The following is a 15,958-nucleotide window of genomic DNA, read 5'->3' on the forward strand; positions in this document are numbered from 1 at the left end:
CTTATGACTAGAGACCCCCCCCCCAAAAAAAAAAGATAATAATAATGATAATAAATAGATAAATAAATATACAAATAAATAAGAATAAATAAATAAATAATAAACCCTCATGGCTTAGCTCTTCGAGCAGTCAATCTGAAATTAATGTGGATGAATCCCTCCCCCACTGAACAATGCAGCTGGGCCAGCCCCGACTGCTATATTTTATTTTTGCTATTTTCAGATTCATATATACGTAATTCCGACGTTTAATTTCCTATCAATACAATATTTCAGACGCATTCATCTGCAGACCATTCATATCGGCTGACACTTCTATTATTCGACCAGTTCCAGTCATTATGCATCACAATCTCCTGAATAACATTCATAATGGTAAATTCATCCACTATGTTTGTTTACCACCTCAAGGTAAGTTATGTTTGTTTTTTTCATCTTGATGTTTTCTTAAGAAATCATATGATCTGCATGTAGAAGTAGAATGAAATAGAATGAAAAACCTGTTTTGATGGCCAAACTTGAAATAAGATGCAAAAAAGTAAGACCATTCCGTTCTAACTGAAATTAAATTACACTTATTATTGCTGTCCTTACCATTGAGATATTAACCCTTTTTGCTCCAATGTTGCAATTTTGCACATTCGTACAATTAAATTCAACAATCGTAATAATTAGTTTTCTCCCCTTCAAATTAGATAAGCTACGAAAAGGCAACAGTTCTTGAATAACATCTATATAATGAGAATAAATATCAATGGTGCAATATGGAAAATACCATGGAAAAATTGTCATTATTATCCCTCCAAAATCGCATGCAAAGAGTTAAGTATTTTAGAGTATTTTATCAATTGATTTCACCACTTTCAAAGTCGTAAATTTAATTACGAAATGTATTATTGCATATAGGCCTATAATGATGCAGACATATCAATTTGTTCTCATACAGTGATACAAGAGGGGGCTTCTTCTGTGCCCTCTATACCTACTTCAACAACATCAATTAGTCAGGAGACAGCTTCACTGCAAGAGCAAGCATCATCATTAGCAGCAACACTGGTAGACGAGTATCAGGAAACATCGACATCCTCGGTTTCAAAAACTGCAACAAGCCAGGCTACAACACCGTTAGTAAGACACTCGACGACATCAACAACACTGATTTCATCCACAGCCACACAATCTACAACAACGGCGACTCCGCCTACTCCAACGACCCATCCTACCACAACTTATCCCACAACTACAATGACACAACCTCCTACAACGACGGCACCCGCTATGGCAACACTACCTACAACAGCAACGACAGTACCTACTGAGGCAACACAGCCTACAACAACCACTACAGTACCTACTGAGGCAACACTGCCTACAGCAACAACGACAGTACCTACTGAGGCAATTACACAGCCTACAACAACAACTACAGTAACTACTGAGGCAACACATCATACAACATCAAAAGTACCTACTACAAGAACACATTCTACAACAACACAGCGACCTACTACAACAACACTACTTACAACACCCACAGTTATGACATCACAACATACAACGACAGTACCTACTTTAACAACTCAGCTTACAACTTCAAAAGTCCCTACTGCAACAACACAACCTACAACAACGCTACCACCTACTACAACAACACAACCTACAACACCGATGCCACCTACTTCAACAGCACATCCGACTACAACAACGATCTCCACTTCAACAACACAGATTACGACAATCTCAACCGTTGACATTCAGAGTATGTATTGAGATAATTATTACTTATTATGTTGCCATCGGGGGGGGGGGGGGCACTTACATTGGCGAGTGGATACCATGCGCGAACCCCCCCCCAAAAAAAAAAACACGTAAAAAAGATGACTTTTTCAAGATAGGGCACGTTACGTACGTAACGTGATAAGGGTGTCCAAAACACAAAAATCATAAAAAGGGTATCTATTTCGCTAGGAAAGTTACGTGTTTAATGTCAAATTTGCAGGGATGATAAAACAAAATTAAATTGTTTTATAAAGGATGTCCTTATTGCCCCAACACTACGTGTTTAGAGTCCGATTTGCGCGAGGTGTAGAAGGTGGGTGGTACTTAACCAAATAATGTGTAAAGGTAAAACCGACGAGCGAAGGACCCGTGACATCACAATAAAATATTCCTATACCTGTTTAGGGGTTCATTTCAGGGAATATTTGCCAAGAGTATCGTTTTGTTTCCAATACTTGTTAAAGGTAGGGTTTCACACGCCAATACTTCTTAAGGGGTGCATTTTCAGAATATGGAAATTACGTGATTATGATGCTTTCCGAGACCCCATGGTCGCGCATGATATCCACTCGTCAATGGAAGTGGCCCCCATAAATTGTGTATAACTTCACCTGTTACAAATGTGAATGATAATGATCATGGTGATCCTGTATCTTTGACAGAATTATATTTGGGAAAATAATTTTGTTTATTCATTTATTCATTCATTTATTTTGTTAATTTTGTATCTATTTATTATCATTTTTTTTTGGGGGGGGGGATCGATTCACTCCAGTTTGCTGTTTAGTTATGCTAAACGATATTTTAATTCCCGTTCTGATTCTTTATGCTTTATGGAGTAGCGGCGCAGGAGGGGCAGATGGTTTTTCAAGCAGTAAAAAGAAAAAAAAAGAGAAAACCGAATATAAGAGTGGAATAATGACAACAACAACAACAATAATTATAATAACATTAATGACAATAATAATATTAATAATAACAATAATGATAATAATGATGATAATGATGATAACAATAATGATAATGATGATAATAATAATAATGATAATGATAATAATGTACAGCATTCATAAAGTGCATATCAAAAAATTTTACACTTAGAAATAATCTTGTAAAATTACATATTTATTACATCCTGAAGCTTTTCCACTTTTAAAAATTGGTACAGATCCTCCTTAAAGGGATGGTCCGGGCTTAAAATCTTTATATCTAAATCAATGTGGTAAACTTCACAGAGCAAAATGTTCGAAATTTCATCGAAATCGGATAACAAGTAACGACGTTATTGACTTTTAAAGTTTATCAATATTTTGTGAAAACAGTTATATGCCCATCGTCAGGAACCTCATTAGGTGGGCTGATGATGTCACACCCCCATTTTCCTTTTTCTTATGTTATTACATGATGTCACATTTTTAATTTTTTTAATACATGTGTCTCCATTTTGATGAAATAAGTTGCTGCGATAAATAACTAATTCATTTATTTATTAAACATCTTTATTTAGGATAACATGGAAATAAATATATGGTTAAAGTAGACGTTAATCATGAAGAACACAATGGACTTTAGCTTGGAAATTAGATTTTGCAGATATCTATTACCCTTCTTAACTTGTTTCCTTGCCCGAAACACTTCATAAAGCGCAATTGCACCCCTCCTCCCTCACACCGAGGCCATCGTGATGCCATATGCTTTACACGGAGCTGTGATTCACATAAAATGGCTTAGGCTTCATTTCCATTCTTAATCTTTGTCGAGCTTGAAAAAAATTGTGGAGAAACGATTAATTAATTAAAACCATTTTAAATGATACAAAATTTATGAAAAAATGCTGGAGAGAAGTCTGAAATAAACTTTGTTTACATGTAGTAATGTCCTCAGATCCAAATGGTACGAAAACGTGAAGGTTGTGCTTACCTAGGGTTGAAATGCTAATTTGGATGTAAAAGTTGTTACAAAATGTTTAACTGCATCTATTTTAATTCAATTGGCTAAAAATACAAAAGAACTCTATGAGAAATGTACAGCACGTTCAGTTTGTCTCCGCCTTATTTCCTTGACACAGCGTCAAAATAAGCATTTCTGCCCTCTGCGAGCTTTGCAAAAATGGACAATGCTCACTCAATACAGTGTAACATTCTGTCAATTTCTTTTACTTTCATTTGATAGATGAGACCCAAAACCTAAGAATATGTGTAAAGAAGCTATTCCCATATTGCATAATTATTTGTCATTTCCCAGGATTTGTTCAAAGTGTAATTAAAAAAAATCATAAGTAATGTATAGCGCATAATAATATACTGTTTCCATGACCTCGTCTTCAGCACGGCTACTCCGATCATGAATGAAATTTTTATAAAGATAAGAAGGGGCACTCGACAGTGGAACTGTTTAATACTTTTTTATAATGGACAGAAATGAATTCACAATCGGGTTGCCTTGCCTACCCCTATATAGCATCTAAACTTTCATCCATTGAAAAATGATAATTGTACACCGTGTTCGGAGCCAGACGACCGATATGTATTAAACCATCTTAATGAATGTGTCAGTTTCTCCTCTAAAAGGGAAATATATAATTTTTGGTTGAAATAAATCCAATCTGTTTTGAGTTTACTTGACATGCTTGATATGGAAAATTGCAGATTCTGATTGTTTATCTCATTACTTCTTTCAATAGGTATCAAGATATTCGTCACCGATGATGGCAACGATGATATATATTGGTCTGATCTGTCAAGTATGACCTTCACCTTTTTACCTGTCAACCCAGCATCTGAACCGTGGGATATCACATATGATCACACTGATGATAGAGTTTACTGGACAGAGACTGGAGACGATCTTATATATAGTGCTAATGTGGATGGGACAGGCAAACAAAGTATTACTGGTTTTTATTACAACGGTAAATAATTCAATTCAGTTTATTTATTCATTCTTCTCAGGACGTGAAGAGAAAATGATGACAAATGTAAACAGAAAACAAGGGGAATGCCTCTGGCGGTATCACCTGCATAACGCGATTCAATATAGCAGCAGTGCTGACTTTGAAAACTACTATAACTCGCACAAGATGTTTAGTGATACTTGGTTACTCGCATTTCCACGTTTTATGAACAAGACCAATACACTTACAGAGATATGATGGTAATTCAACAAATACCCCAGACGTTACATACATAACAGGTACTTACATAGCGCTTTACCAAAAATATGATCAAAGCGCTTTACAATAAATAACTAATAATAATTACATTAAACAAAACTTAAAATATATCTACGGGACTGGTGCCTGATCTTAATGCCCTGTTTACCCGCAGTTTAAGAAACTTTCCCAGAAGGCAATCCGGCAGGTACATAACTCACAAGGGCTCTAAAAACACCAGGCCTAAGCTAAACCCTAACAAAGAAACAACTTACGAAAGAGAACTAAACATGAATATTCAAACCTATAGTTCTAAAAAAAAATCAAATTAGGAGAAAAAAAATCAATGAGCAAATGAATGTGTTTTAAGCAGAGATTTAAAAGTTTTTCACTTGTCAGTAGATCTTACTGTTACAGGCAGTTTATTCCATTAGGGCACAAAGTTAGCAAATTCTTTATCACCATATAAACTAAAACTTCTTCTGTGTTTAAGGAGGTATTGGTCAGCAAGTGATCTAAGGAATCTAGTAATGCCCATATAAATATAATTACTAATTATGTCTGATAGATAACCAGGAGCTTCCCCCCGTACGTGCTTTAAAAACAAGAACAAGAATCTTGAAAACAATGCGTTCAGAGACTGGATTTTTTTAGTATTCATCATTCACCTCCTAGCTTTCATTATTATTTTGCACCGATATTTCATATTACCATTGAATCTTTTCATATTTGTGTTTATGTATTTTATGTTATGCAGGGCCCCCTAGTATGGGAGTATTCTCTACTGATGTGGCTACCCTGTTCAATAAAGACGAAATAAATATATAAATAAAGAAATAATAAGCAAAAATTTGATATCCACAGCTCCTGTTGACATAGCTATTGCTGAAACTGCAAGAAGGATTTATTGTGCATTCCGGGATGAATCTGAAATCAGATCAATCTTACTTGATGGTACTGAAGAAATTGCAGAGGTTACGAGTAACATTGACAAACCAAGGGCATTGGTAGTCTTCGAGTCGACAGGGTAAGTCCTTATTTTTTCATGGGATGTAAGCGGCCACGCCCAAACAGAGGATTGTGATATTCCCAACTCCTTCGGGGCTAAACTTGCGCAAATTATACTCTAAACACGTAGTGTTGACTCCTGGGGCAAAAAGTACGTCCTTTATAAAACATTTTAGTCTTGATTGTATATACCCTCGCAAATTTGACCCTAAACACGTAAATAACCTAGCGAAATAGATACCCTTTGCTCATCATTTTAGTGTTTTTGACACCCTTATTACGTTACGTACGTAACGTGCCTTGTCTTACAAAAAACATCCTTTTTACGTGTTTTTGGTCGCGCATGGTATCCACTCGTCAATCGGATGTCAAACATTGCTGAGTTGGGGTTGGTCAATATTGATATTACCATAATTTTTTATCCTAAGTTCATATGGGTGTTAACAGATATGATAAGTCATCATGGGTATTGCAGGGCCTTTTCACACATGAATCTCTAATCATCATTGTAATGATGATATCCATTGTAATCGTGACTGTGATTAGCGTTCGTGATTCTAATCATGTTCTAGTTTGGTTTCACACGTGCTAAATATTGATAATTAGCCTTATTTTTCACTGTAATCATCATTAGAATTACTATTTTCACCGTGTGAAAGGGCGGTTAGAGGAATACAATCAATTGAATAGGGAAGAAATGCACACATACACACTTCAGACTCCCAATGTAAATAGACATATCGAGTCCTCTCTACAAAATTATATTGAATAAATTAAGAAGAACGGCAGAGGAACAGTAATCATGGTAATGGAATCGTTATGAAATGAATTTACCCTTCATCTTTATATACGCTTCCGGTAAGATGTGAAAATAATGAATTAATTATTCTTTAATGAATATATTTTGCAAAAAAAGGTAAAACAAAATATCTATTTTGCGTTGAGATTATTTTATTGAGATTAACGAACGCTTTATCACCTGCTTATCGTATATAGGATGGACAAGGGTAATGCTATGATGGGCTTGCTGAAATATCAGCGTGTATTAGAAGTGGATTCTATCCTTGGTTAAAAAAGGGTTGTTATCAGTAGGGCTACAGTCCTTAATATTACACATATCTAAATTTTCTTCAGACCTGACTCATTACGGGCACATTACTTCATATCTTTATAGACATCTATACTGGTCCCACACCAGAAAAATAGAACGGATAAATCTAGATCAATCAGGAAGAACTATGCTGTTTGAAAATGAAGCGTACGACAAAATAGTTGGATTAGACGTGAGTCTTTCAGGTAAGTAAAACAAATAGGAATTTCAATATCAGTTACACCATTTGTATATATATACCTATATATTTTTTTCCTTTTGGATATATTTATATACTTTTATACTTACTTTTAGACTTACTTTTTTCTCTTAGTTTGTTTAATGCTCTATCATACATACTTATGTCTTTGCACATTATCAGTTGTTCCCTTTTCTTTCCCTTTTCCCCACTCTTATGTACCAGTTTATTATGCCTTTCTTTGTTACCTGTTTGACCCACCTCTCACTAATTATCTTGTTATTCATCTCTTCCTCATAGCCCCATCACTGTTTTGTTATAGATCCTATTTGATGTTGCCTGCCTCATATCTTAATCCCTCCCCACTTGAGGTCTTCCTTTGGCCTTACTTACACTAACTTCCCTTTGTGTCTGCCTATACCCTTTTCTTTCACCCCCTTCATTAACCTGATTGGTCATCTCTTCTCACTAATGCCCCTTTTGTCTCCTTGTTTCCAGTGTTGCTGTTGAATGTCTGTGGTCTATATTATGGTTGTTCCCTTTATATGTTTGTCATTTTGCCTCCGAAGAAGATTTTGCTAGGATCGAAAGCTTAGGCCCCCTTTGACTCTCTTCAATAGGAATTTCGGCAGAATTTGAATATATCCATTACCAGGGCAACAAACATCGTTGCCCTGGCAACAAACGCATTCCGTTGCTTACCTAAATATATCTATCATGGATTTGTCAATTATACCATAACAATTAGGTTTCACGTCCAACATTTCTCAAATTTAAGCGTTCGGAGTAAAATTCACGCTATGATGTTTTAACTGTAAAAATTTAAATGTAAATTACATAAATGACTTTGTAAATATTGCTTATGATAACTCTTTTGGCACCCTAAGCAATAGACCCACTAAAATCAATAACTCATTGATGACTCTCATTTAAAAATGTCAAAACTGGTATCACTGACCATATACCCGTTTTTTTCTTTGATAGAAAATAAAAGCATTAAGAATGCCTTTAGATCACATCTGTCCCATTATTGTATGAAATATGTAAACTCTACAACTATCACTCTGAAACAGAAGGTCGTGGGTTCGAATCCCAGCCATGGCGTAATTTCCTTCAGCAAGAAATTGATCCACAATGTGCTGCACTCAACCCAGGTGAGGTAAATGGGTACCTGGCAGGAATTTATTCCTTGAAACGCAGCGCGCGTAACAGCTGCACTGCTAAAGCCAGGGTAAATATGCTGTATATACTGTAGAGCGCTTAGAGACTTCTGACAAAGTAAGTATTAAGCGCTATATAAGCAAGTATAATTATTATTATTATAAATGCTTTGAAAAAAGGAGCTCTCTGAGATTAGTTTGACTGGTATATTATCATTTGACAATCTTGGCGATGCTTATGAACGATTCTTGTGTAAATTCCACGAGGCTATAGATAAAAAGTGTGAAAAGATGTGTCGTAAAAAGAAATATGTTCCAAGGAAACCTTTGGCATCTCCTTCAATACTAAGATGTATTAATAAGAAAAATAGACTCTATAAGATATTTTCTATTAAACGTGATGTTCAATCGCATACTAAGTTAAAAACATATCGTAATAATTTAAATAAGACGATAAAGCCAGCCCGTGAATAATTTTATTGCGAATTAATACAAGTAAATAAAAATAATCTTTCTAAGGTATAGAAATTTTTAGACAACTAAATTGGCTAGAAAAAAATCCGATTTTCCAACATTTTTCATATAAGATGGGAACAAAATAAAGATGTAGAAATTGCTGAAGAGTTGATACAAATTTTTCTAACATTGCTTTTATTAGCTTTTTCAAAGTTGAAAAAATCAGTAATTTCTATATTTACTTCATCATTGTAAATCTAAAAGATTCTTCTATATGAATTAAAAGAAAATGGTATCCCGGGCATAGCAGCATGTGATTTTTTTGTTATTTAAACTATAGATATCAATTCACTTTTAACTGTCAATCTTCTTATTCTAAAGTTTAATGCGGAGTACGCAAGGCTCAATATTGGGGCCACTTTTCATTTCATCTGACACCATCAGGGCCATTATATTTTTTAGATTAAAACAATGACAGTCTACGATATTCATAAATTTAAGATTGCTTCACTTATGTATATTATGCACTCAGTTAATTATAGATATGCTCCTAATATTATCAATTTTTTTCCAAAATAACTATAACTTACACCTATGCAATACTCGCTCTGCTAATAACTTTCATTACCCTAAAACAGCCTCAACCCTAATTCTGAATTCTTTCAAATTTACCGAACCACGAATCTGGAAGGTTTATTTCGAATTCATCTAATGCCAATTCGTCCATTGCCAACTCGTCTACTATTATTTTTTAATACCATTAGTTCGTCCACTCACCACATGGTCTACTTTCGTTTAGTCTAATTCCATTCCGTCTAATAACTAGTTGGTCCAATAGCCAGTTACTCCATATACCATTTGATATAATTGGACTAAGTGTTAAATTGTGCAAAATGAATAAAAATGAAATGGATATTAGACCAATTGGTTATGCGACGAAATGGTGGTTAGACAAAGTAATGTTTGGACCGACTGAATAATGTTGTTTGACGAAATGTTGACGGACGGAATTTAATTTTCAATGGAACGCGAAGCGCTATTTTTTTTTTTTAGATAGGCCTATTTTATTATTCAATGATAATAATGATATAGGGTATTTATATTGCGCACATATCCATCTTGTTAGGTGCTCAAGGCGCTCCTATATTACCCGGCTAAGCTAGGCGTTCATAGCGCACACAGCTTTTTAATGAATTACTTCCTACCGGTACCCATTTACCTCACCTGGGTTTAGTGCAGTACATTGTGGATCAGTTTCTTGCAGAAGAAAATTACGGCATGGCTGGGATTTGAACCCACGACCCTCTGTTTCAAACTCCGAAGACTAATCCACTGGGCCACAACGCACCACTATCTGCGTTTCGTGTGCAAAATTCGGGTTGCCACTATAGTAACAGCGATATATTCCATTGAGGACGAGCTTCCAGAGCCACATTTGGTTCCTCCGTAAGCTCGAGGGGCCTCCGGGGGGGGGGGGGGGGAGGGCACTTCCATTGGCGACTGTATACTAGGCGCGACACGTGTAAAAATGGTTTTCCTTTTCAAGAGTGGGCACGTTACGTATGTAACGTTATAAGGGTGTCAAAAACGATATTTAAAATAGTGAAAAAAAAAGATATTTTTCGTTAGGAATATACGTATTTTTCAATACTTGTTAAGGGCAAAGTTTCTCACGCCAAATACTTGTTTAGGGCCCGTTAAGGGGTGCATTTTCTTAATCTAGAAAAGACTTGCTTCCCTTGTTTAGGGTGTTTTTCAGACGGATTGCCATATTGCATATACTGTGTACATATCAACGCATGCGAAATGGTTTTGGTTGGAGAGGTGATGTGAACCATGGAATCAAATCAATTGGCAGAGATCCACCAATGATCCACATGAGATGCAATATCGATTCAATGGACTGTTATATGATGTACATAAATATATATAAATAAATAAATGAATGAATAAATGAATAAATCTAAGCCTTAATTCAGTAAGTTATTACTCACTCAATATGTATTCGATTTGTTTGAAAAACCACTTTCTTATCCATGTCATAAGGCACCTTTCGCAAATCTCTACAACGCGAGATTAGAGTCGGGTAACTCAAAAGTTAACGATTAATCATAGACTCGAATTTCTAGATTGATTATACATTACAGTCAATACAATCAAACGTAGAAAACTGTTTTACAATCATTGCCAAGCTTTGTGTTACAGGCCCTATAGATCTTGCTTTTCGTGTGCAAAGCTCTTTCATACGATACCAGCATGCCATGCCATGTCATTTGCCTGCCTAAGCTCGCGGCGGGACTGTACCTGTATCATGGCTATGACTCCAGCTGGCTGGAGACATGCGAAATGTAGATTATGACATGGATAAGAAAGTGGTTTTTCAAACATATCGAGTACATATTGAGTAAGGAAAAACTTGCAGAATTAAGGCTTAGATATAGATCATTACAGTCCATCGAATCGATATTGCATTTAATGTGCATTATTTGTGGATCACTGGCAATTGATTCCATGGGTCAGATCACCTCTCAAGCCGAATCATTTCCCATGCGTTGACATGTACACAGCATGCAACAGGCCATAAACCGTCTAAATTTGCGGAGTTTTTTTCTTTTGCCAGCACCTTCTACCGATATGCCTCTAGCACACAATGTAATGGGCAGTATGTTTTACTTTTCCGCAGAAATGGGGGGGGGGGGGTACACTTCCATTGATGAGTGGATACCAGGCGCGACCATGGGGTTTCGAAAAGCACCCTAAACAAGGGAAGGTCTTTTCCAGATTATGAAAATGCATCTCTCAACAAGTATTTGGGTTGTGACACCCTACAAGTAGTGGAAATATATCCCTTTTCAGTATTTTAATCATTGTTTCTCACACCCTCATAACGCTACTTAGGCCTATACGTATACCCACTCTTTCCCTTTTTACATGTGGTCGCGCCTGGTATCCACCATTCAATGGAAGTGGGTCCCCCGGGCGGCCTCTCGAGCTCTGGGAGGAACCAAATTTGGATTTTATTTGGAAAGTCGTCCTAAATCAGATATCGCTGTTACCATAGTAGCAACCAGAATTTTGCACACGAAACGCAAATTGAATGTTTCCGTTCCAGATGCGAAACGAAAAAAAAAAATCTCATGTCACACAATTTGCATTACAGGACGGAGTTTTACGACCATGACGACGGACCCAAAAGTCTCTCCCAAAATGATCTACCGTTCTAAATAAGCGTACGCGTCCTCAAACGAAAGGTCGGGAATATCTACCATGTAGGCCTATAGCATTTCGTATATCTCTAGCCAGCTGCCAGAGTAGTCCCGCATGGTGTCGCATGGAAGAATTTTGCACACGAAAAGCGGATCTATTGGGCCTGTAACACAAAGCTTAGCCATGATTGTAGAACAGTTTTCTACGTTTGATTCTATTGAATATGATGTACAATCAATCCTAAGAATCGAGTGTATGATCAATCGTTAACTTTTGTTACCGGACCATAATCACGCGTTTATGTAAGCATGAGCAGTATGGTCATCTAACTAATCAATTGATGCGACCGCGAAGCACGAGCTGAAATAATGTTGATATTCTGACCAAAAATTTGGTCAGGACTGTTTGTAATCGTGAACAAGATGCATATTCAATTAAACAACTGATTCGATATTGCAAATACAAAGTGAAAGCTTTAATATTTGATATACTGAGCTAAAAATGGGATTTTCCCAGGACTGTTGGTAGGAATTCATTAAGATGATAGGCCTTTACGTATCCCACTTATCATAATAATGCGAGCCCGTACCCCAAGCTGATATTTATTTTACATAGAACACTTTTATAACAACAAACATGATGTACATCTCGCTAAAACAGAATATAATTAAATCTGGAGTTCCGTGCAGAAGAATAATTTGTTCATATTGACCTTAACGGGATTTTAAGCCCAATGTTCTTGACATGCTTGAGAAGATTATCATATCCCTAAACCGGCAATGCAAAGTTTTCCTTTTTTAATGACCTGAAATGTTGTCGATTTTTCAATTTTTCCCTCCTCTTATTTTACTTACTTCTTCTCTCTTCATTTCCCACTTTAATCTCATTCTCCCTCAATCTTTCTTCATTTTCTCCCCCTTTTTTTTTTTTGGGGGGGGGGGCGTCACCAATGGGGGTGCATTCGGCCCCTACCTGGAACCGCCTATGTACTTGACGTAGTGTCCAACATTTTATTTTATTTCTGTTTTGTGATTTTACTGCTTTTGAACTGTTTCAAATCATTTCCAATTACCTGTAAATATTGTGATTATGTGATTTTGAATACCAATAAAACACATAAAATAAAAAGGTGTCATAGTCGTATCACGCTCCATTTTTTTTAAACTTCTAAATCAGATAATCGTATTTACTTCGCTGACGAAGGAGACAAACATCTCGTCTATACTGATCTGGATGGGAACAATATGCAGGTAGTTCAGGGTGTATCTGATAACTACATTCCACAGGATATGATGTTACATAATGGGATGATATATTTTACTGATAAAAGTATCAAAGGGATCGTCATCTGCGATGATTTCACCGAATCTTCTCCAACCTTTCATGAGTACCCCGATGAAACCGTGTTTTCGAGTCCTCGAAAGATGCACATCACAACAGTTCCTTCATGATCAGCCAGAGATTTTAAGATCAAATTTGTAGCGTTATAAAAACCTGAATGACGAGATGTTGTGTATAGCACTGTACCCCCTCTTTTGACCATGTTTTTAAGGTATCTAATATTGTCAATTCATCAGCAAAATTATCCATATAAACTGGTTGCATCAAATGATTGGCTGTGATCTATCACGCTATCAGTTATTTTTTAAGTGGGGTAAAATGTGCTGACTGGTACTAATGACCAGTTCTCATGGCCGGTCATCGTTTTGAGATTACCGTGTCATCTAAAAACCGGGTCGTGTGGTCCAGTGGTCAGAGCATGGGACTCATAATCGCGAGGTTGTGAATTTGAATCCCCACTCTGCCATTGTCTGTGAAAATGGGTGAAGGTTGTTACAAGCGCGTTCAACTAAGGCACCGTGAATAAAACATTTGAAAATGGGCAGTCCGACAGAACGTGTTTTTATTAAGTCACCGCAAGTTTTTCCTAATAATTTCTAATGGATAATATGATACTATTTCGAATGAGACATGAGGCATAATATATAACCGTATTATGTTCTTATTCCAAACTGATTAGTTATAATTGATATTGTCTCTGTTCGGAAGTAGTCGCAGTAATATTTACGAGATGATGAAAGTAATAAAAGTGAAATATATCTGAGTTTACACTCCGGCCACAGGAGCTAGTTTCAGGAAACTTGTGATTAATTGCAACTCAGGTTTCTAACGATAATGCAAATACATATATATATTTTTTTTCATCAAAGAGCAATAATGATTTGCTGAAAGAGTGAAAGTTGATCCACAATTTGTAAATTATGTAGAAAATCCAAAACAACCTAATGCCATCATATTTGAAAATAATATCATTCCGAAAAAGTTTCGATATGCTTCTCACTCCACACTCTTTTGAACTAAACCAAGAACTGGTTATTTTAAACACTCCCTACATACATAATAATAAGGCTTATTTACCTAAATCGGCTTGTCGCCTGATATCCGTGCAATAACATCAGTTCATTCATAAGAGGCATTGTCATGATTGTAGGCTTTTAACTCTGAAACCAACTTTATTTTTATTTTTTACTGTTGTTTTCTGTACAGTTGGTTTTAATGTAATAGATTTATCTTTTGAATAGGTGTCTGTGTGTGTGTGTGTGGATGTATATGCGTGAATGTGATTATAATATTCAAATCATGTTTTCGCTTAGTAAGTGATGTAGGCTTTACTTTGTAATTTATTGCGTATTTTAATGTTTTTATCTGTACAGAAACGGACAGGGCCTATTGGCAGAACGATACTCGATACTGAAGGGTCTAACCTGAATAAAGAAGACCGAATAAATGATTGATTAAACAATTGCATTCTGGTTACTGGTCCAAATAATGACTTTCAAGTCAGATCATTTAACAGATTACGAAAAATGAATCTTACAATTCAGAGAAAGTTATTATCGTTATCATTGTTATCATTGCTCTTATGATTATCACAATTATTATTATTATGATCATTCTTGCAATCATTCTTATTACTGTCATTATTGTTGATATTGTAATTATTATTATTAATTTTATCATAATTATCAATTATTGATATTATAATTAAAATTATTATTTCCTCTAATTATGATTAAGATCAAAGCAAGATGTATTCCTCTGATATATAGTCAACTGGTCTAAAGTAATTCAATGTTAGAAATTAAACTGGTCAAGACCAGTAATACCAGTAATTCTGATGATGCTGATCATGTGGTTTACCTCATTTGCATATTTCCTGTTTTTTAAAGAAAAATCAGGATTTATAATGGAATATTTTTGCAATAGCACTCATTGTTGTATGAAAACCTTCAAAATAATTGTGTGAACTAATTCACAATGAAAATTTGTAATTTTATACATCACATTCAAAATAACAGCAGAAAGATTAATTTACTAACCATCTTTTCCATCACATTTCACTGGCCATGGTATATAACAAACCAAATGCATGTAATAAACTGATCCAGTAAGACCAGTATGAGGACCAGTTAGACCAGTATGACGATCAGTGAGACCAGTATGAAGACCAACGAGACCAGTAACAATCACCAGAAACAAGACCAGTATAAAATTCCAGTATTTCAAGACCAGTTTAACTAAAAGTTAAACTGGTCTTGAAATACTGGAATTTTTACTGGTCCAGTTAAAAACTGGACCAGTAAAATTAAAAACTGGACCAGTAAAATTTTAACTGGACCAGTTAGACCAGTAAACCGATGTTACAATTTCCAGAGTTACCAGTTAAAATTATACTGGTCTAACTGGTCCAGTCGAACTGGTTTTTCCTTCTGGGGGGGGGGGCGTTGCAGAGAGAGTTGCAATCAATCGCAACTCTGAAAAACATGCGTAACTTGATTTTCAACCGATCAACAGCGCGCATTTGGGACTTGCGACTGATTTTTTGACTTGCGTTTAAACGCAACTCT

The 15,958-nt window shown here is 35.8% G+C and overlaps 1 protein-coding gene across 1 annotated transcript; it reads left to right on the plus strand.

Annotated features, from left to right (window-relative positions):
• The first annotated feature begins 4,468 nt into the window (after positions 1-4,468).
• On the plus strand, positions 4,469-14,267 carry LOC121414996 (low-density lipoprotein receptor-related protein 4-like). Its single transcript, XM_041608035.1, has 4 exons — positions 4,469-4,690; positions 5,795-5,957; positions 7,113-7,234; positions 13,227-14,267. Exons 1-4 carry the CDS (start codon positions 4,525-4,527, stop codon positions 13,499-13,501), a joined length of 726 nt encoding a protein of 241 aa, XP_041463969.1. The 5' UTR covers positions 4,469-4,524; the 3' UTR covers positions 13,502-14,267.
• The last annotated feature ends 1,691 nt before the right edge of the window (positions 14,268-15,958 follow it).

This window comes from Lytechinus variegatus, chromosome 5 (genome assembly GCF_018143015.1).
Source record: "Lytechinus variegatus isolate NC3 chromosome 5, Lvar_3.0, whole genome shotgun sequence".
NCBI lineage: Eukaryota > Metazoa > Echinodermata > Echinoidea > Temnopleuroida > Toxopneustidae > Lytechinus > Lytechinus variegatus.